The sequence below is a fragment of the Phocoena sinus genome, chromosome 2, assembly GCF_008692025.1.
Source record: "Phocoena sinus isolate mPhoSin1 chromosome 2, mPhoSin1.pri, whole genome shotgun sequence".
NCBI lineage: Eukaryota > Metazoa > Chordata > Mammalia > Artiodactyla > Phocoenidae > Phocoena > Phocoena sinus.
This window is the reverse complement of record NC_045764.1, coordinates 134,250,132-134,273,883: the sequence shown is the minus strand read 5'-3', so window position 1 is coordinate 134,273,883 and position 23,752 is coordinate 134,250,132. Positions and strand designations below refer to the sequence as shown.

At 34.5% G+C, this 23,752-nt stretch overlaps 1 protein-coding gene across 4 annotated transcripts in view; it reads left to right on the top strand.

The window, feature by feature from the left end:
* The window catches only part of EXOC5 (exocyst complex component 5), a 55,001-nt gene that overhangs the window by 12,215 nt on the left and 19,034 nt on the right, over positions 1-23,752 (top strand). For all 4 annotated transcript variants that reach the window (XM_032621102.1, XM_032621104.1, XM_032621103.1 and 1 more), the window contains exons 2-12: positions 1,102-1,196; positions 1,822-1,969; positions 2,962-3,156; positions 6,775-6,839; positions 9,065-9,093; positions 12,475-12,584; positions 13,313-13,357; positions 13,462-13,602; positions 14,570-14,652; positions 15,974-16,183; positions 17,475-17,622. In XM_032621102.1, the coding sequence (XP_032476993.1) occupies positions 1,102-1,196; positions 1,822-1,969; positions 2,962-3,156; positions 6,775-6,839; positions 9,065-9,093; positions 12,475-12,584; positions 13,313-13,357; positions 13,462-13,602; positions 14,570-14,652; positions 15,974-16,183; positions 17,475-17,622 (1,269 nt within the window). The remainder of the gene's footprint in view (positions 1-1,101; positions 1,197-1,821; positions 1,970-2,961; positions 3,157-6,774; positions 6,840-9,064; positions 9,094-12,474; positions 12,585-13,312; positions 13,358-13,461; positions 13,603-14,569; positions 14,653-15,973; positions 16,184-17,474; positions 17,623-23,752) is intronic.

The window sequence follows — 23,752 nt, the reverse complement described above, 5'->3', positions numbered from 1 at the left end:
GCATTCTCTAGTTGCGGTGAGCGGGGGCTGCTCTTTGTTGTGGTGCGTGGGCTTCTCATTGCAGTGGCTTCTCTTGTGGAGCACGGGCTCTAGGCTCGTGTGCTTCAGTAGTTGTGGCACACAGGCTTCAGTAGTTGTGGCTCGCGGGCTCTAGATGCGGGCTTCAGTAGTTGTGGCTCGCGGGCTCTAGAGCACAGGCTCAGTAGTTGTGGCGCACGGGCTTAGTTGTTCTGTGGCATATGGGATCTTCCCCGACCAGGGCTCAAACCTGTGTCCCCTGCATTGGCAGGCGGACTCTTAACCACGGCGCCACCAGGGAAGTCCTATCCTGCTTTTTTAATATCAGATATTATACGTGAGCATTTTTTTCTCATTTCATTAAATTTTTTTACAACATGACTTTAATAGGAAAATAATTGTTTTATCCTGTAAGTTTACTATAATTTTTCAATAATGATTTTGTTGAATATTTGTGTAATAATTTTTCAGAGTTATATATAATACAAAAATTTTGTGTTCATATCTGCTTTTTCCCTTAGAATTTTAAAAGTAGAATTACTGGTTTAAAGGGTATGAGCATTTGTAGTACTTTGATGTTACCAAAATGTTACCTACTGTCCTCCAAAAATACTGTACCTTTTAACATTTCTAAGAATAATGAGAGTGAATTTCAGCTTACCCTCTCTTGTATGCATATTATAATTAAGGAAAAAGAAAAACTTCGTCAGTTTGTGAGGCAAAAAGAAGAAAAAAAAAGTGATAACTTGACCTTATTTGATTACTAGTGAAGCTATATATATTTCATGTTTCTTGGCCATTTGTATTTCTTCTATAAATTGTTTGTGTCCCTTGTTCATTTTTCCTTTGGTATGTTCCTGCTCATAATACTCTTTAATATTTTAATATACTAATTTTCATTAAGTAATTTGTTTATTGAAGATTTTTTAAATTGAAAAAGCCTGTACATTTTAATAATACAGATATATTTAATTAGTAATTTAATTTTAGGTTCTCACGTGGTACAAACTATTTCATTTTTGTAAGTAGTATTAAGTCATGGCCTGTGAAACTTTTTAAAGGAACATTTATTTTGTAAACTAGGAGCCTTTTGTGGCAGATGAGTATATTGAACGTCTTGTATGGAGAACCCCAGGAGGAGGCTCTAGAGGGGGACCTGAAGCTTTTGATCCTAAAAGGTGAAGTAAAAATTTTTTTTTCGTAGACCCAATCTAGTACAAATTTGTATCTGGAATAGAGGTGACTGTTGGAATTCCTTTCAACATTCATGTAAAGGGAGTTAACAACTGGCCAATAAAAGGAAGAAGCATTAGAAGTTTGAGATTTATTTTTTTCCTTTTATGTTTCTTTTATTTTAGAGAAGGACTTTAAGTGATATGGGGGAAGCGATTTTATTGCATTATGAGAATTTAATATTTTCTCCAATTAGTAATAAATTAGAAATGGCTGGCTATACCTCTAAAATAAAACATGTTGAATATGTTGTTTTAAGTATCGTAAATTGGGGGAACAAAAATTCACCATACCCTGGAATGCACAGTATTATTTTTATATAGTACAATTTACCTTTTTAACTATTTCTATAAAATCGGTTTCAATTCTGGGGGTTAATGGAGATTCCATATGAGGTTTTCATTTATGTCAGACATAATCCCTAACAGGATGCTGAAGAGAAAATTAACATGTTCATCCTTACCTCAAGGAATGCTCACTAATACTTTATGTACAATTATAAGTGAACTGGTCACTTCCTAGTGATCAGTTATAGATGGATTGATACATATTCTAATTTTCCTTTGTTAGATTATTAGAAGAATTTGTAAATCATATTCAAGAACTCCAGATAATGGATGAAAGGATTCAAAGGAAAGTAGAGAAACTAGAGCAACAGTGTCAGAAAGAAGCTAAGGAATTTGCCAGGAAGGTACAAGATCTCCAGAAAAGCAATCAGGTAAACAATTAGTTAAATAATGAGTAGTTTATATAGGCTTTAATATTTTTATTTCCTTTCAGTTTTCAGTTTTTAAAAAAAATCTAATGCAACAGAATTGTTGAGGTTTCTTTATACTGCTCCCATCTCATGGGATAAAATGTTAATGAATTGTTATCAGGCACTCTTGGTGCACTTGCTTGCCTACTGAGTGTTGGTTTGGGATCACAGTACTCCCTTAGGATGGGGTGGTATCCATTACAGTGTGGTCCTTGCTTTCTCTTTAACAATGCAAACTTTTAAGAATGATAATTCAGTAGACCTGTATTTTTAGGGGGTCATGATTAGCTTGGATATTTAGGTATTTATTTGCATTCTCATTTAATCATAAAGCAAAATAATAATACCAGACCAGCTATTGCCTGGATGAAGTTTTTCCCTAGAGGAAACCTGGTCTGGGAAGCTTCACAAAAGTCATGAGGTACATACCCTAATGAGAATGCTGGTGTAACTGGGAAAAGCATGTGCAGAACTCTTCCTCAGTCCATTTGGGAGTAAAAATGGACTCTTCCTCAGTCCATTTGGGAGTAGATCTCTAGACTGACTCTGGGGTAAGTAGGCCAAGCTTCTTAGCCATTCTTAGGCCCTAAACTTAATCTGGAACCTCTGAACCTCTTTCACAGCTTGGACCTGATGTGGATTGCCCTTTGTAAATGTAGTTAGAAGAGCATGTTTAGCATTGCTGCCTCCCAGGGGCTGTTTGTTCTTTAGTGTTAGGGGTTAGAAAGCTGATTTCTGCTCAGATTTCATATATTTAGATTCCTTCACTTAAGCATGTATAACTGTTAGAAAATAATAAAGTCAGTAATTTACATAAGATAATGTGTTTTTAAGTAGTTAAGGTGATAGATTCCAAATACTTCTAATGCAGATTCCCCTTGGTAATAATGATAGTATTTGTAGTTAATCTGGGTTCTCTGATTATATTTTATGCTTGTTCACATTTTTCCTAGGTTGCCTTCCAACATTTCCAAGAACTAGATGAGCACATCAGCTATGTAGCAACCAAGGTCTGTCACCTTGGAGACCAGTTGGAGGGGGTAAACACACCCAGACAACGGGCAGTAGAGGCTCAGAAATTGATGAAATACTTTAATGAGTTTCTAGATGGAGAATTGAAATCTGATGTTTTTACAAATTCTGAAAAGGTGAGCACTGTCAGAAGGATAAAAGCAAATTATAGCATTAATAACAATGCCCTAATTATGAACTGCAGTTATTACTTTCCAGAGTCAGACTTCAAATCACTGAGTTAGGTGACTTATTAAAAGTCTTTATTCTGAAATGTACACTTATCTACAGATTACTGATCAACTATATATATTCAGATTTTTAGTTGGATTGCCTGGCATTTTTGTTTATGAAATTTGTATCGTTTAGAAATGTTGAGGTAACTATTTTAATAAATATTTCTTTCTCATAATTGACTCTTAATATTAACAGAATTTGATAGGCACATTCCATTGGGTGAGGGGGTGGGCTGACATAAATCATTGACAAGCTGAAGTATCTTTCTGTGCAAGGAATTCAGAGCTTCTAGTTTTTGTTACTTGAATAAAGATCTTTTACAAAGAATTAAAGCATACTTTGGATCAAAGAGAATAGAAAAATCTGAATTAATTGTTCATGTTAATCTTTTTCATAGCACTAGTCACTTAATCCTGGTCTAAGGTTGCATGGTGTTGGCTGCTCTACAATCTTGGAAGAGGTTATTTAGCTCACTTTCTTCCCCTTGGGGGAAAAAATCAAAATGCATGAAAAAATAGACATTCTTATGGATGGTATATGCACATAGTGACATTGTCCACTAATATGTTGAATACAGTCTTCCAGAATTTTTCTGAGTGTACTCCATGGGATATCTCAGATAGTGAAATTTTAAAAACTAAGTAGTACTGAAGTTCACTTTGAATTAAGCAACACATTTTTTTGTGAGTAGGAACTATATAGGGGTATAGAATTTATAAGTTTTAGAGATCTTTAAAAGGAATGATTACATATCTAGAGATAACTCCTCTAAAGAAAAGGCAGTATTTTAAATAATGAGTTTCAGGAATTATATTTGTAATATAAAGTAGAACTGATAAGATTAACATCAAGAACATTATCATACTTAAACACTTGTAAAATACTGGCAATATCTAGCTTTTATATATTCACGTGATTTTTATGTATAATAGTGTATACACACACACACACACACACACACACGGCTTGAACACTGAACTGTTTTTCAGGATACCTTATGGAATGCTTTTATTTTATGTTTCCTAAATATAAACATACATATTTCTAATGTATTATAAAAGTACATATTTATACATATAAAAAATTTATATATATATATAAAATGGTATATAATTCAAGTCTTATACCTTGGGTTACCTTGGATTATACCTGTTGGACTGTAGAGTATATTTATGTTTTGTTATAAACAAAATGCCGATATTTTACCCAGTGTGAGTTGGTCTGTTTATTTGATTCAGCTCAAGGCAGCCATTTAGAATCTAGAGAAAAATAAATATTTTAAAATTGAATGATTACACATATTTTTATCCTGATTTGTATTGCTTGTAATGTTTTGCATAATGAAATTATGTTTTTTACACTTTTCTTTAAACATTTTAATTATCAAGTAATTGTGTAGTTCATGGTATTACTGTTGTCTCTTAATTTTTAAGATTTTGATTGAAAGAAGAAGAAAAAGTATTCATATTCTTGCTACTTCATTCACTTGGTCATTAGCTGTCTGTAATTTTTAAAGAGCAAGTAGAGCTAACAGTGCTTAAGCTACTTCCTCTTATTTTCTCTCCTTTGCTTCGCTCTCTACCATATCCCATTTTCTTTCATCTTGTTCCTTTTTTCTTATACTCTAGTCCTCTTTTCCCAATTGTTTTGTTTTTCTCTCATATCTCCCATAAGTTTTGGGTTACTGTTGAATCATTACTTTTGGCCTGGTACTATCACAGTTAACTACACTTAGGAACATCATATATGGTATTAGATTGCTAATTATTAGATAAACTTCTAAGTATCTCAATTTCTGCACTGTGTGCCAGCCACCTTCCCAATGGAAAGAAAAGGAAAATCACCCATGTAGTTAGGGAGGTGTGTGATTTTGGAAGGAATTAGAATGCGAAAAGATAACAACCATCTTTTTCCTTTTTCTTCCTGCTCCAAAGTCATTTTTGCTTTTTTTTAATCTTTGCTTTTAAGAATCTTCTAATTTTCTTCTCTGGGAAAAAAAACCCATTTTATGACCATAGTATATATTCCCTCTTACCTCTGTCATTACGGAGTATGTTAGTTGTTTCTCTTCTTAGCATCACAACTTAATGTTCTTCATGTAGATAATGCCTGATGACCCTGATTATCTTTAACCTGTTAGCATGGGTGGTCTCTCACCTTACCCTAACATCAGTAGCAGATATAAGCAAGTTATTAGATTGTGGTTTTGAAAGCTTCTGTACTTTTATAGTATATTTCAACTGATGGATGACCTTAAGAGCTACTTGTGCTTGAAACAATTTTTATAAAATAATTACCTATGGGAATTCCATAAAATCAAGTGTTATTTACTCTGCTGTACTTCTTACTATATTAAGTGAAGTTTGCAAACACTTCCATCTCTTGAAACAACAAGAACAAACTCCTGATAGGAACATAAAACATGTATGTAGGTCCTTTCTGAAGGGAGTATCGGTGAGAAAAAAGGGTGGACATTGCTAGTACAGCCAAATGGCATGGTGAAAAGAGATAATGCAGTGGTATCTGTGCCCATGTTCAGTAGAATAGAGTGAGCATCTGGTAACTGAAAATGACAGTGACATGCTGACTAGGAGAGAAGAGATAACTGAAGCAGAAATGCTATCTATATTCACTATTGTTGGGCAAAACAACAATATCGTTTGGTCCTGCTTTTGTTTTCCATAGTTGCTTGCCAGACTTCACGTGAGTACTTGGTTAGAAAGATCTTTGTTAATGTTCTCAGCTCTTCCTTCACGTTTGTATGTCTCTCTCTTCTTTTTTTTTTTAGTGTAAAAGAAAGTGAATGATCATAAAATCATTTACTTAAAGGTGTGCCAAAATAAAACTCAATACTTATTTGAAATTTGTTTTAAAAAGTAAACATTATATAACTCCCCTATACATTTAGTGTGAATAAGCACAAATGTCTGCATTTTAAGAATTTTGGACCCCTTGCCTAAATCCTTCAGTTCCACAACTTGAATAAGTACAAACATTTCTTTACCATATTCCATTCTAGAAACTTCATATTAAACGTAATCTTTGCTTTTATAACAAGTTTTATAACTTGATATGTTCATTAAATGACAGGCATTTTGTTGTTATTTTCTTCACTTAAAATGGGATTTATACAGCAGTATGATCTGGATTTTTATAAATCTTGTTTATCATTTCACAAACTCAGAAGATACTTAAACTTGCTTTCAGCAATCAATGATTTGAATTTTTTCGGAGTAAACTTGAACTGCAGGTTTCATTGGGAAGGGATTGTGGCATTATAAAATCACAAGATTTCAGTACAATAATGACAAATATTTATGTTTTATTGACTCATTATTGGTGATACCCCAGATGTATTCCTGTTGCTCATAAGATTTTATTTGTTGTGTTTTTTAAAGAAAATTGTTTGGGTGAGGGTCTGTGGGCATACATAGAAGAATATTACTATTTTTAAATATAAAATTATTTTTTGATATGTATAAAGGTTTTGTAAAATTATTGCTTTTGTTTTTTAATAGATAAAGGAGGCAGCAGACATCATTCAGAAGTTGCACCTAATTGCCCAAGAGTTACCTTTTGATAGGCAAGTTTATTTCTCAGGAGCTAATTTGGGTATATGGTGTAGTGTATAGAATAAAATTGTACTTTTTCCTGTATGATTTTGCTCATTAATTCAACAAGAACTTATTGAGGACTGCCTTTGTACAGGTACAGTATGTAATAGCTGATTGAAAAAAATGTGGTATCTTAACAACTAAATTTAATGATATATCTTGAAATAATTTCAATCTTATGTTTTTCTTTTGAAAAAAATTGATGGAGAATTTTGAAATTGGAGTAAGATTTTGAATTTTCTTTGTTTTTTGGACTTTGATCAACAGACTAGAAGGGGACAGAGAAAGCTTAAACATGGGGCTCTTGAGCTCCTTTTTCTTCTGTCTACATGAGAATTCTTAAGCTTTTAGGGGTCTTGGGCACCTTTGAAAAGTTGGTGAAAGCTATGAAATTTCCTTAAAAAAATCAGATACACAGGCCGTTGTATAAAATTTCATGGAGTTTTAGACCCTTTAGCCTATCTGTAGGCTCCTTCCTAGGGACTTCAGGTTAAGAAGTCCTGTTTTAGATGCAAGGCCCTGGGGCCATTGCTAAGTTAAGTATTAATGGTTTCATCCTAAAAGAACTTCACTGAGAAGGAAATTCTTTCATGATTTCCTTTAGTTCATGGAATGTCAGACTCTATAATAAAATCTTGTTAACAGTGGTTCTCCCATTTAAATATCTGGAAAAAATGTCTTCCCTTTTAACAGATAATATACGTATTTTATTCTTTTGGTAATACTTGAAAATCCTGAGGCACAGGTAGAATGTAAATGTATTACTATACTTAAAGCTTGTCCATTATGTCCCAAACATAGAGTGAAAGTGAATTCCCTACCCCCAAATATACCTTATTTTACTCTGAACTTTGTATCATCATAAAGGATTAGCAGTAATCATCATCTGTCATTTAGCTATTATTAATAATTTCATTTTGTCACCCACAAAAAACCTCTCTTTAACTTTATTTCAGAGTTAAACCATTTACTTAAATGGGTAAAATGTGTGGCTCACAATAACTGCATCATAATTGTTGGCTTCATCTGTCTCCCACCCCTACAAACACAGAGGCATATACTCATCTTCTCCTGCTTCTCAATTACATGCTTCTCTTACAGTTTTGTTTTAGCCTGTCAGGCCTTAGAATTGAATATATAGCCTAATCAAGTTTAATTTTTTCACAAAGATCAGTATGGCCTATCATACTTTGTGATCCACTGTGACTTTGATATCAATTTTGTATAGATCTTTAAATTATTAGCTTCTTCATCTGTCTTTGGCATCTCTTTTGCCAGCCACTCTCCTGTCTCTTCAAACTAATCACATAAGATCTCTCAGCATTAATTTTCCATGTTGTGCATTCCCCCTGGATACTTATGATTTGAAAAAAGTTCTAGTGTATGGTAGTGTATGATATTTTAGTTTTTGAATTTGCAGAGGTTGAATGCTAGGCACATTGCTGGGTCCTTTTTATGGCTTCTATTTTATTTTTCTAGTTTTAAAATAACTCATTTGTATATGCTTATTTTATAGTTGTTTTTCTTTAAGTAACAATAGTGGAATGTCATATGAGGAAATCCCAGCTGAGGGGAAAATAGACAAATATCAAGTGAATTTAAAATGCCAGTGAATATGAGTAGGGACAGTAACCCAGTTGTTGGGGCTTTCTGGGTTATTAATGCCTCATACAGAATTCCTCCCTTTAAAAGGGAATTGGTGGGACTTCCCTGGTAGTCCAGTGGTTAAGACTTCGCAGGGGGTGCAGGTTTGATCCCTGGTTGGAGCTAAAGATCCCACATGGCTCTGGGCCAAAAAACCAAAACATAGAAGCAATATTATAGCAAGTTCAATAAAGACTTTAAAAAAAATGGTCCACATCAAAAAATAAATTTAAAAATTTAAAAAACGGGGTGGGGGAATTGGTTGTTCAATGTGAATTTCCTCAGTGAGAACCAGAGACCTCATCTGGATTGCCCAAATTCAGTTTTGTTACATGGCATGCTTCCTACTATCAGTACTCTCTCATCTCTGGCTTTGTCTTTCCCTCCCCTCCCTCCCTCCCCCCGCTTCCTTTCTTTTTTTTCTGACAACATTTAGTATAGAGGGTTCCTATGTACCCCCAAAACCAGTTTCCCCTTTTATTAACATCTTAAATTACTATGGTACATTTGTCACAAATAATGAACCTCATCATTGGTTTTTATCTTTCAGATTTTCAGAAGTTAAATCCAAAATTGCAAGTAAGTGGGGTTCTATTTATTTAACTGTTTTGGATAGGTAATCAAGCTACTTGTATAAAAAAAAGAAAATAGTAAAAGAAGAGAGTGGGAAGAATGTCATCCTCCCACCCCATCCCTGAGTTTGATTCCTCTTCCTTGAAACAACTGTTATAAATTTCTTGAGTATTCTTCCAGAATATTCTATGGATATACAAGCATAAGACATAGATTATGTATATAATGTGTAGAATTTAGTTCTGCTGTCCGCCTTTATTTTAAAATAATTGGTGGCATGCTATACAAATAGCTTCCATACCTTGTGTTCTTGGCATACTATACAAATAGCTTCCATACCTTGTGTTTTTAATTTAACAATGTATCTTGGGGATTGTTTTTGTATTCATACATACAGACCTAATGTAGGTTCTCTTTTTTTAAAGCTAGCTCGTGACCATTTCAGTACCTATTTAACTTCTTACATGATAGCTTGATTCTTGATCTTTGGATTGTATTTTAAGCAGATCATTCTGAATTTCTTGAAAAGCTGCTATATTTACAGGCTTCCCTGGTAGTCTAAGTCACTGTTTTGAGAAGTCATTGAAGTTCAGAGACCACCTGTTTTCCCAGAAGTGTACCGTAATAGCCTCAAGAATGTAGTGAATCAAATACCACATGTTGTCTTAAGGTGTACCTTGGTATTGAATCTGCCATTGTTTGTAGTAAAGGCATCTGAACTCTAGTAAAGTGTTTTATAATTCTGCTCACCCTTTCCATAAATTCAGGTTTAAGATTTTTCCTGTCTCTTGCTATCACAAATGACATCCAGAAGGCTTTTCCCAGGCAGCTGCTTTTTTTTTTTTTAACATCTTTATTGGAGTATAATTGCTTTACAATGGTGTGTTAAGTTTCTGCTTTATAACAAAGTGAATCAGCTATTCATATACACATATCCCCATATCTCTTCCCTATTGCGTCTCCTTCCCACCCTCCCTATCCCACCCCTCTAGGTGGTCACAGAGGACTGAGCTTATCTCCCTGTGCTATGCAGCTGCTTCCCACTAGCTATCTGTTTTACATTTGGTACTGTATATATGTCAGTGTTACTCTCTCACTTCATCCCAGCTTAACCTTGCCCCTCCCCATGTCCTCAAGTCCATTCTCTATGCCTGTGTCTTTATTCCTGCCCTGCCCCTAGGTTCATCACAACCTTTTTTTTTTTTTTTCAGATTCCACAGATACGTGTTAGCATACAGTATTTGTTTTTCTCTTTCAGACTTAATTCACTCTGTATGACCGACTCTAGGTCCATCCACCTCACTACAAACAACTCAATTTCGTTTCTTTTTATGGCTGAGTAATATTCCATTGTATATATGTGCCACATCTTTATCAACTCATCTCTTGATGGACACTTGGGTTGCTTCCATGTCCTGGCTATTGTAAAGAGAGCTGCAACGAACACTGTAGTACATGACTCTTTGAATTATGGTTTTCTCAGGGTATATGCCCAGTAGTAGGATTGCTGGGTAGTATGGTAGTTCTATTTTTAGTTTTTTAAGGAACCTCCATACTGTTCTCCATAGTGGCTGTACCAATTCACATTCCCACCAGCAGTGCAAGAGGGTTCCCTTTTCTCCACACCCTCTCCAGCATTTATTGTTTCTAGACGTTTTGATGATGGCCATTCTGACTGGTGTGAGGTGATACCTCATTGTAGTTTTGATTTGCATTTCTCTAATAATTAGTGATGTTGAGCATCCTTTCATGTGTTTGTTGGCAATCTGTATATCTTCTTTGGAGAAATGTCTATTTAGGTCTTCTACCCATTTTGGGATTGGGTTGTTTGTTTTTTTGATATTGAGCTGCATGAGCTGCTTGTAAATTTTGGAGATGAATCCTTTGTCAGTTGCTTCATTTGCAATATTTTCTCCCATTCTGAGGGTTGTCTTTTCATCTTGTTCATGGTTTCCTTTGCTGTGCAAAAGCTTTTAAGTTTCATTAGGTCCCATTTGTTTATTTTTGTTTTTATTTCCATTTCTCTAGGAGGTGGGTCAAAAAGGATCTTGCTGTGATTTATGTCATAGAGTGTTCTGCCTATGTTTTCCTCTAAGAGTTTTATAGTGTCTGGCCTTACATTTAGGTGTTTAGTCCAGTTTGAGTTTATTTTTGTGTATGGTGTTAGGGAGAGATCTAATCTCATACTTTTACATGTAGCTGTCCAGTTTTCCCAGTACCACTTATTGAAGAGGCTGTCTTTTCTCCACTGTATATTCTTGTCTCCTTTATCAAAAATAAGGTGACCATATGTGCGTGGGTTTATCTCTGGGTTTTCTATCCTGTTCCATTGATCTATATTTCTGTTTTTGTGCCAGTACCATACTGCCTTGATTACTGTAGCTTTGTAGCATAGTCTGAAGCCTGGGAGCCTGATTCCTCCAGCTCTGTTTTTCTTTCTCAAGATTGCTTTTGCTATTCGGGGTCTTTTGTGTTTCCATGCAAATTGTGAAATTTTTTTGTTCTAGTTCTGTGAAAAATGCCATTGGTAGTTTGATAGGGATTGCATTGAATCTGTAGATTGCTTTGGGTAGTATAGTCATTTTCACATTGTTGATTCTTCCAATCCAAGAACATGGTATATCTCTCCAGCTGTTTGTATCATCTTTAATTTCTTTCATCAGTGTCTTATAGTTTTCTGCATACAGGTCTTTTGTCTCCCTAGGTAGGTTTATTCCTAGGTATTTTATTCTTTTTGTTGCATTGGTAAATGAGGATGTTTCCTTAATTTCTCTTTTAGATTTTTCATCATTAGTGTATAGGAATGCCAGAGATTTCTGTGCATTAATTTTGTATCCTGCTACTTTATGAAATTCATTGATTAGCTCTAGTAGTTTTCTGGTAACATCTTTAGGATTCTCTATGTATAGTATCATGTCATCTGCAAACAGTGACAGCTTTACTTCTTCTTTTCTGTTTTGGAATCCTTTTATTTCTTTTTCTTCTTTGATTGCTCTGGCTAAAACTTGCAAAACTATGTTGAATAATAGTGGTGGGTGTGGGCAACCTTGTCTTGTTCCTGTTCTTAGAGGAAATGGTTTCAGTTTTTCACCATTGAGAACGATATTGCCAGCCAGCTGCTTTTTTACATAGCAGTGATAAATGGCAGTCACACTGTAGGAGCTCACCTGTTTTACTAGTTGGGAAGATTTTTTGGTTTTGAAAAACATATTTATATACCACAGTATATTATCGGGTTTTGATCCACTACCTATAATCTCATGTAGTTTTTGCAATTCTTTTAAAAGAAAGCTAGATTCCTAGTCATTATATTTATAAAGAAACCATATACTCATATATAATTTGGATACTTTGTCTCATTGTAGCTGAATGACTTTCTATTTTTAGGTAAATACCATGACTTAGAATGCCAACTGATACAGGAGTTTACTGGTGCTCAAAGAAGAGGTGAAATCTCCAGAATGAGAGAAGTAGCAGCTGTTTTACTCCATTTTAAGGTAAATAGTAAAAGTTTAAAATGCAGATTAGTCTTAAAGAGTACAGAGGTTATATGAATTCTGTATATTATAGTCTCTGTTTTTCCCCAGTTGTATGAGTCAGTGATAATTTTCATTATTTGGAATAATTTGAATGTACGTTTGTATCTTTCTCCAGAAATGATATTAAATTTTAGGTAGTTAATATTATTTAAATAAGGATCTTATATTCAATAATATTAATATTTTATCACTGAATTTTTATGTAGTTTGACATAGAAAATCATATTGTCTGCCTTCTGCATATTTAATGTATTTTTTTTTTCAGTCAAACATTTTTTTTTTTTGCGGTACACAGGCCTCTCACTGTTGTGGCCTCTCCCTTTGCGGAGCACAGGCTCCAGACTCGCAGGCTCAACGGCCATGGCTCATGGGCCCAGCCGCTCCGTGGCATGTGGGATCTTCCTGGACCGGGGCACGAACCCGTATCCCCTGCCTCGGCAGGCGGACTCATAACCACTGCGCCACCAGGGAAGGCCCTCAGTCAAACATTTGATGAAATAATTCAAAAGCAAGAAAGATTGACCTTAAGTTTGGAACATAGGAACCAGAGAGTAGCTATTACCGTTGGCCATTTATTGAGGCATAGACATAGCTTTATTACATATAATACCTCTTTTATTGACATTGTTGTTATTATTGTTATAATTGAACCAAAAGAGTGATATGTATTTCTTTCTTCTTCCTAGGGTTACTCCCATTGTGTTGATGTTTATATAAAGCAGTGCCAGGAGGTAACATAACAGTACACTTTATTGTATTTTATTTTATGCTAATTTGTGTTTTTAAAAAGCATTTTAAAATTATATATTCAATGTAAAATTCCTCTGCTGTTTAGGGTGCTTACTTGAGAAATGATATATTTGAAGACGCAGCAATACTCTGTCAACGGGTGAACAAACAAGTTGGAGATATCTTTAGTAATCCAGAAACAGTACTGGCTAAACTTATTCAAAATGTATTTGAAATCAAACTACAGGTAATTTTAAACAATGACTAAGTACTTAAGGCAATATGTGATTTTTTTCCTCTATGTTTTAAAAGTTTTTAAAATTTAGTTTGTATAATATCCTTAGGCATAGTAATCCACTTATTAAGTGTAGGAGAAAGGAATGACAGTGTCATGCTTTAAAAAAAAAAATGTTTTGTTGTTTACTAAGAAAAAAGGTGCTAATCACTCAGTGTCATCAGAGGATGTGTTTGAAATTACATATGTATCAGGTTGTGTGGTAGGTTAGCCTCAGTTTTAATTTTTATTGGTTTCTTACCTTAACCAATAGATGGCATTTTTGAAATTGAACAAGAATTACAAGCTCAATCTGTAGAATTTTTTATAATATGGTACTAAGATTAAAAGAAAACACAGGAATTTCATTTACAACCTTGACTTCTATAGCTCTGTACTTTAAGGCAACATTTCCTAAACTATGTTTACCAATGGATTGAGCAACATTAAATAAGTGTTGTCTTTACAACACAATTCAGGACTTTTAATAGCCTTTAAAGATACTAGTATGTATTGTGATTCTCTAGAAGTGGAGATGTAATGTACAGCATTTCCCAATTTTACAGTAGTGTCTCAAAGGACACTAGTGTTACTTAGACTACAGTTTGGGAAAAGCTGCTTTAAGGAATTGACCATATTGATATAGCTTCAGGTTTTGTTTTTTGGGATTTTTTTTTTCCCCAATGTACTTCATGAGGCAGGATAGGCAGATTTCAAAAGACAAGGTATTTGAGATTCTTAATGCTTATTCCCAACACTGATAAGATGTATGAGTAAATACGAGAAGCAGTAAAAATTCAAAACCTATTTTTTTTTATATTGGTCTCTTTTCTATGCATTGCCTTTCAGTTCAAGAATATGGAGTAATTCTAGAGAAAAAAAAATTGACTGTATAATTTAATATTTACTTAATTGACAGAATGTTGACTTTTTGTTTTAGAGCTTTGTGAAAGACCAGTTAGAAGAATGTAGGAAGTCCGATGCAGAGCAGTATCTCAAAAGTCTCTACGATTTATATACAAGGTATATTTTTAATTATTAGAAAATAGTAATATCTCACATTTTCTTTTTTTCAAATAGAAAATGGGGAAGTATTCAGGTATTTTTGAATAACAGTTTGTCAGATAGCAATATACCTTTTAGCATTAAATACTTGGCTGTATAGACTAGTATTGTACAAGAGCAGCATTCTTAGCATGTTAACTTAAGGAATTGGATATTATGCTTTATATTAATGTACTTTAATGAAATATAAAAACCTTGTTTAAGACTTGAGAATTTTGTTTCTGATTTTAATTGTAAGCTAGTTCATTATTCTTTAATTCTTTTCTTTAAGAACTAGTATTATTACATTTATCTGCAGTTAAAACTTCAAAAGTTGAGAAAGGGAGTGACAGACTCTCTTTTAAATTTATTTATTTTATTTTTATTTATTTTGGGCTGTGTTGGGTCTTTGTTGCTGTGTGCAGGCTTTCTCTAGTTGCGGCGAACGGGGGCTGTTCTTTGTTGTGGTGCCCGGGCTTCTCGTTGCAGTGGCTTCTCTTGTTGTGGAGCACAGGCTCTAGAGCGCAGGCTCAGTAGTTGTGGTGCATGGGCTTATTTGCTTTGCGGCATGTGGGATCTTTCCGGACCAGGCCTCAAACGCGTGTCCCCTGCATTAGCAGGCGGATTCTTAACCACTGCACCACCAGGGAAGCCCCCAGAGTGACAAACTCTTATATGACAATTTCAGACTTAAGCCTGATGTGAAAATTTGTCTTGTGCTTTTGTAAATGGCAGTGTTATACTTTGTAGAAGCTTCATGTGGAGTTTTTTTTCCAACTCTATTGCTTTTCTTTATTGTCATCGCTTTGAGAAGAGGGTTTTCAAAAGTACCTATAATCAGGAAGTCCATCTCAGCAACAGCACTATTGTGAGCCTATCTTCAACAGTGAGAAACAGAAAATTAGAGGAAAGTCCAGGGACAAAGACTAAAGAGAATGAACAGTGCATAGACTTCTCAGTATTTTGACTTGGGTACCATGTCATGAATGGCATACTTGAAGCCATTCTGCCACTGTTGCCATTTCTAGTCTGGTTGGTTGCCTTAGTTTCCTCTCCTGAGTCATCTCTAGGAGTTTATGGTAGTTTTCAAAACCATGATGTTGTTTGTAATATTCATTCTACTTAATATATATAACCCTATACAGTCGCTGTCTGCATCCTGAGTAACTTCCCAGGGTTTAAGAAATGGTGGTGTAACATAAGTTATTAAAAAGTCACGTTATAAAAATATGTATTTCTTAAATATTTTTACTATACCTACAATATACATTAATCTTTTTTCTCCCTTTTGCATGAAAAGAACCACAAGTCTTTCCAGCAAGTTGATGGAGTTTAACTTAGGTACTGATAAACAGACTTTCTTGTCTAAGCTTATCAAGTCCATTTTCATTTCCTATTTGGAGAACTATATTGAAGTGGAGACTGGATATTTGAAAAGCAGAAGTGCTATGATCCTACAGCGCTATTATGATTCAAAAAACCATCAAAAGAGATCTATTGGCACAGGAGGGTAAGTGTTTTTGTTAAATGTTATAGTTAAAACTAAAGATATTAAAAGCTATTATATTTGGACAAACTTGTGAAATATTGATAGTCATTAGAATTTTCTGTGAAGAATTTTTTTAATTCAGTTTGTTTACACCATTCATCAAATCCTGTCCTTCAAGCCACATGTTGAAATGTTCCTACATAACATTATTAAAATGTAAAGCAGAATACTAGTACCATAAAGAGTTCGTCCCTCGTGCCCTTCCTGCCTGCCTGCCTTCCTTCCTTTTTTTAGACTGAGTAGATTATTCCAGGTTATTGACTAGGAAGCACATTGTTTTATTGCTGCCATTGCAGGTGTGGTTAAAAAAAATGCAGATATTTCACAATTTTGTACCCTGAGCTTTTTCATGACTTGGGCAAAAAATTATTTAATACATTAAAACGTGAATGTACTTACCTACTAGAATAAAATTAAATGATTTGCTGTAAGAATTGGTGGCAACTCAGTTATCTAGATCTCAACTATCTGGAATTGAGTTGATTTTTGGATGAATCAGAATGACCTCTGTGGAGCCATATAATCAGAGTTGACAGTTCACATAATGCACACCCAAATCATTTTCTTGTTTCCCAGTTTGTCATATATTAAATAATGATCATGGAGAGATTATAATTAGGAATAAGAAGTGACATCTCAAAGGCAGTAGTAAGTAAAAGAAAAAACCTAAAAAACAATCATAATGTTTTGAAAAATTAGTTCACAGTCTGGAGCTATATATTCTAGGACCAAAAAATAAAGTAATTTTCTAAAGATACTATCATGTAATAAATGTTCTTAATGACCCTCAGTCATTGAGAAAAGCTAAATTATGTTTAATGATAATGAAGAAATGTACAATATGTTTAAAGGGTTAATATGTTTAAAAATCTTTAAAATTTTAAAGTTTGTTTTAAGCAGGACCATTTAGTTATCTGGAATATTAACTTATTTGGAAAAGTCCACTTCCTAAGGAAACCAGACAAGGAGTTTTGGGCTACTGAGTCAGAATTGTAGAGTTGAAAGAGACTTTAGAGATAATAACTCCAAATCTACTCATTTTTCAGACGAACGTCTTCTGTTTAGAGATTAATGCTTGCTTCACTTTACAGAACTACTTACTGAAATTAGAAGTTTTAGGTTTCCTGGCTATTGGTCTATTTTTCTTTCTTCTTTCTTTTTCTTAGTTCATGTATACTAAGTTTGAGAGTATTTGAAATTGAAATCTATGTATAGTAGTGTTCTTTTTCCATTTGTTGGTATTATGCACTAGTATTCAAGATTTGAAAGAGAGAATTAGACAGCGTACCAACTTACCACTGGGGCCAAGTATCGATACTCATGGAGAGACTTTCCTATCCCAAGAAGTGGTGGTTAATCTTTTACAAGAAACCAAGCAAGCCTTTGAAAGATGTCATAGGGTAAGAGTAATTATAAATTTATTTTATTTGTATATAGTTGTGTATTTTAATTTGTCTCTGGTTAGGAACAATTGTTTATTGTAATAAAAAAATAGGATTTTTGCTTGGGGAACAGAATTATTTTTAAGTTATTTAGAAGTATATTTTAACATAATTTTAAAGTTGAGCGTGTCACATTTTCTTTAGTGAGATATTAAATCAAGATATGAAAGGGAAAGTTAGACCTATCTTATAGAGAAATAGAGCATTAGGGAGAGAAGGATGTTTAAGAACACAGATATCAAAGGAAAGGAAAAGTTGACTCCATTAAAATTTAGAATTTCTGGGCTTCCCTGGTGGCACAGTGGTTGAGAGTCCACCTGCTGATGCAGGGGACACGGGTTCGTGCCCCAGTCCGGGAAGATCCCACATGCCGCGGAGCGGCTGGGCCCGTGAGCCATGGCTACTGAGCCTGCGCATCCAGAGCCTGTGCTCCGCAATGGAAGAGGCCACAACAGCGAGAGGCCCACTTACCACAAAAAAAAAAAAAAAAAAAAAAATTAGAATTTTTTCCACAAACATACTTTAACGAAGTAACAGATAAGTCACAGCCTCTGAGAAGGTATTTGCAACCAATATGACTAGCAGAAGATTTTTTTTTTTTTTAATGTTGAGCCTTCTTTTAATTTATTTATTTTTATTTTTGGCTGTGTTGGGTCTTCGTTTCTGTGCGAGGGCCTACTCTAGTTGTGGCAAGCGGGGGCCACTCTTCATCGCTGTGTGCAGGCCTCTCACTGTCGTGGCCTCTCTTGTTGCGGAGCACAGGCTCCAGACGCGCAGGCTAAGTAGTTGTGGCTCACGGGCCTAGTTGCTCTGCGGCATGTGGGATTCTCCCAGACCAGGGCACGAACCCGTGTACCCTGCATTAGCAGGCAGATTCTCAACCACTGCACCACCAGGGAAGCCCACTAGCAGAAGATTTATAAAACAAATATTAGTGGTTAATAATTGTATACCACATACTATGTTCCAGGCACTATTCCAAGCAGTTTAGGTATGTTATTAACTCATTTAATCATTGTAACATTTCTGTGAGGTTATTATTCCTGTTTTACAGAGGAAGAAACTGAGGTACATACTTCTTAAGTATGAAGTTGAGGCAGTCTTAATTTTTTATTTGTATTGATGTATATTGTCTATATACTTATATTGATAGATAGTAAATCAATGCATATTATACATATAAATATAAATCAATAGAAAAGTCAAAGGCTACACATAAATACAGAAAATATAAATTATCAATAAGATATTCAGTCTCACTAGTGGGGAAATGAAACTTAAACAGGGAAAATACTGTCATTCTTGATAGGTTGGCAAAAATTAAGAAGTCTGTTGATACTAAGTATTGGTAAGGGTGTGGAGCAATAGAAGTTCTCATACACTGCCAATGGAAGTAAAAATTGGTATACTTTGGAGAGTAATTTGTTAATTCCTTAGAGAAATTTGTAGGTGCACATGACATGTCTAACATCATAAGCTGTGTTGTTTGTCGTGGTGAAAAATTAGAAACAAAGTGTGCTGTAAAGAGGATTGATAAACTAACATTGTTCATATACTAGAAAACTATATACCAATTTAAATGACTAAACTAGAGTTACATGTATCATCAGCATGAATAAATCTCAAAAATGCAATGTTTAGTGAAAAGAGCAAAATGGGGAAAAGATATATTCAGTATACCACAACATAAAATTTTAAAAAGTAAAACAATACATTATTCAGGAGCATATATAAGCATGGGTGTGATAAACAACTTCAGAGTAGTGGTTGCCTTGGGAGGAATACCCAAGGGACGTTATCTATATGTATAATGTTGGACAACTCCTGCCCCCGCAAAAGGAAGAAAATCTGAAGTACATTTGGAGAAATGTTAAGATATGACACATCTGGGTAGGTGATGGGTATATTTGGTACAGTAATATCTGTACTTTTCTGAATACTGGAAATATATTAAAATGTTTCTAAAGCATCAGATCATCAAACATGAAGCTGTTAACATATTTATTTGAATCACAGCAACTAGGTCTAAATCATGACCTTCTGTCTGGAAAGTCATGAGATTGAAAATCAGTTTAATTCATTGCAGTCTGATCCAACAAACATTATTTTGTGTTTACTTTGTACCATCTGCCATGTTAGGCATTGAGGTTATAAATACAAGACATTTACATTACTTTTGAATAGTGTGAAGAAAAGAGGTAGACATATAAAGAATTAGTGCAAGGTAGGTAAACACTGCTGGGACCAAAGAGGAAACAACCAGCTCTGCCTGGTTAAGGAATTGAGAAAGAGTATCAGGAAAGATTTTAAAACGGAGGAGACATTTGAGGTCTGGATCTTGAAAGCTAAATAGGATATCTTCAAGAGGATGATTCTGGCAGGCTGTTTCAGGAATAGAGAAAATTACGTACACAAAGACATACAGATATCAATCACGCAGTATGAAATGCTTGAACTAAAAAAGGATATGGGGAGAGTAATAAGTCAGGAGGTTGAAAATGTAGACAAAAACTGTTTGTATGCCATACTTAGAAATTTGGACTTGACCTTGTTAGGTGATGATGGAAACTTTAAAGGATATTAAAAAGAGCAGTGTAATGAGCAGATTGGTGTTTTTTTCCTTTCTTTTTAAAAAACTTAGTAACTTTGAGATATAATTGACATTCAATAAGCTGCATGTATTTGAACTGTACAATTTGATAACTTTGGTAAATTATGTGTACATTTGTGAAACTGTAACGCAGTCAAGATAATGAACAGATCCATCACCTCCAAAAGTTTCCTTCTGCCTTTTTAAAATCTCCCTTTCGCCTCTATTTCTGTCCTTGGGCAACTGCTGATCTGCTTCACTGTAGATTAGTTTTCAAAAAGAAGGGGATGCTTCAGTACTGAGGCTTGAAAGCTAAATAGGATTTTTCAAGAAATTGATTAATTTTCTAGAATTTTTAATAAATGGGGTTGTAGTATATTATAGTGTATACATGTGTTTCTGGATTCTTTAACTCAGCATAAATATTTTGAAATTCATTCATGTTGTGTGTATTAATTAGTATGTTCTTCTATTGCTGAGTAGTATTTTATTTAATGAATATGCCACAATTTGTTTATCCATTTACCTATTGATGGCAGTTTAGATTGGCTCCAGTGTTTGACTATTACAAATGAAGTTGCTGTGAATATTCATGCATATGTCTTTATGCAGACATATGCTTTCATTTCTCCTGAGTAGCTATATGATGTGATACGGTAATTCTTTTTACGAAACTGCCAAACTGTTTTTCAAAGTTGTTTCGTTTGACATTCTTACCAGCAGTATATGAGAGTTGCATTTGTTCCACATGATTTCCAACATTTGGTATGATCAGTCTTTATTTTAGAGTCTAATAAGGTATGTAATGATACCTTACTATGGTTTTAGTTGGCATTTTCCTAATGACTAAATATGAGCATCTTTTCTTGCATTTATTTGCCATTCATGTATATTATTTGGTGTATTTTGCGTGCGTTTTTTAAAATTGGGTTGTCTGTTTTCTTATTTTTTGACAGTTGTATATCTGGTTAAAATTCATTTATTCAATATGTGATTTACAAATGTTTTCTTTCAGTCTGTGGCTTGTCTTTTTCATATCTAAAGAGTATTTCAAAGAATAGAAGTTATTAATTTTGATGATATCCAATTTAACACTTTTCTGTTATAGGAGGTTTTTTTGGTATCATATTTAAGGAATCTTTGCTTAACCTAAGGTCACAAAGATTTCCTCTTATATTTTCTTTCTTTTATTTCCTTAAGTTTTCTTTCTTTTTAAAAAAATACATATTTTAAAAATTTTTCAACAGTTTTGAAGGGTTACTTTCCATTTACAGTTATTAGAAAATATTGGCTATATTCCCCACATTGTCAATACCTTGAGCCTATCTTACCCCCAGTGGTTTCTGCCTGCCACTCCCCAACCCTTACATTGCCCCCTGCCCCCCTGCTCTGTAACCATTAGTTTGTTCTCTGCATCTGTGTCTGCTTCTTTTTTGTTGTATCATTAGTCCGTTGCATTTTTTTAGATTCCACATATAAGTGATATCATACAGTATTTGTCTTTTTCTGTATGACTTATTTCACTTAGCATAATGCCCTCCGAGTCCATCCATGTTGCTGCAAATGGCAAAATTTCATTTTTTTTAATGGCTGAGTAGTATTCCCTTGTATATATATACCACATCTTCTTTATCCATTTATCTGCTGATGGACACGTAGGTTGCTTCTGTATCTTGGCAGTTGTAAATAATGCTGCTCTGACTATTGGGGTGCATATATCTTTTGGAATTAGTGTTTTTGGTTTTTTTGGATATATACCCAGGTATGGAATTGCTGGGTCATATGGTAGTTCTATTTTCAGTTTTTTGAGGGACCTCCATACTGTTTTTCATAGTGGCTGTGCCAGTAGGAATGTTTACATTCCTACTAACATTGTACAGGGTTCTTTTTCTTCACATCCTTGCCAACATTTGTTTGTAGACTTGATAGCCATTCTGTATGAGGTGTGACATGGTATCTCATTGTGGTTTTGATTTGCATCCCTCTGATGATCAGTGATGTTGAGCATCTTTTCATCTGCCTGTTGGCCATCTGTTTGTCTCCTTTGGAAAAATGTCTGTTCAGATTCTCTGCCCATTTTTTAATCAGGTTTTTTTTTTTGGATATTGAGTTGTATGAGTTTTTTATATATTTTGGATATTAACCCCTTATCTTGCATATCATTTGCAAATATCTTTTCCCATTCAATATGTTGCCTTTTTGTTTTGTTGATGGTTTCCTTCATTGTGCAAAAGCTTTTTAAGTTTGATTGTGTCCCATTTGTTTATTTTTGCTTTTGTTTCCCTTTCCTGAGGAGACAGATCCAAAAAAATATCGCTAAGACCTATGTACTGCCTATGTTTTCTTCTGGAAGTTTAATACTACACTGTTTTGATCACTGTAACTATAAATCTTGAATCAGGTAGTGTGAGTCCTCTAACATTACCATAGAAAGCATTTTCATATAAGTCTGATAATCAATTTTTCATTTTCTGGGGAAAAGAAAGTTTGGGATTTTGACTGGAATTGCTTTGAATCTATAGTTCTGTTTGTGGAGAATTGACGTCTTAGCAATATTGAGTTCTCAAATACAGTTGATTTTTATATGTTGATTTTGTACCTGCAACCTGACTAAACTCACTTATTCTAATAGCATTTTTTGTAGATTCCACAGAATTTTCTGTATAGAATATCATGTTTTCTGCCAATAAAATCAGTTTTACTTATTCCTTTCAATATAGATGCCTGTTGTTTTGTCTCTTGCCTTATTGCCCTGGTGAGAACCTCCAATACAATGCTGTCTATAAGTGGCAAGAGCATACACCTTGCATTATTCTTTTTGTTTGTTTGTTTGTTTTTTAATCTTTTTTTAAAACATCTTTATTGGAGTATAATTGCTTTACACTGGTGTGTTAGTTTCTGCCGTATAACAAAGTGAATCAGCTATACGTATACATATATCCACATATCCCCTCCCTCTTGCTTCTCCCTCCCACCCTCCCTATACCCTGCATTATTCTTGTCTTTATCATTAATATGATGCTAACTGTAGGTTTTTCTTTTTAAAATTTTTTTTATTGATGTATAGGTTTTTAAAATTAATTAATTTATTTATTTTTGGTTGTGTTGGGTCTTCGTTGCTGTGCACAGGCTTTCTCTAGTTGTGGCGAGCAGGGGCTACTCTTCGTTGAGGTGCACAGCCTTCTCATTGTGGTGGCTTCTCTTGTTGCGGAGCATGGGCTCTAGGCGCGCGGGCTTCAGTAGTTGTGGCTCGAGGGCTCTAGAGCCCAGGCTTGGTAGTTGTGGTGCGTGGGCTTAGTTGCTCCGTGGCATGTGGGATCTTCCCAGACCAGGGCTTGAACCCTGTCCCCTGCACTGGCAGGCAGATTCTTGACCACTGCACCACCATGGAAGCCCCTATTGACATATAGTTGATTTACAATATCATGTAACTTTCAGGTGTACAGCACAGCGATATGTATACACATATATGTATACATATAAATATGTAACCTTATA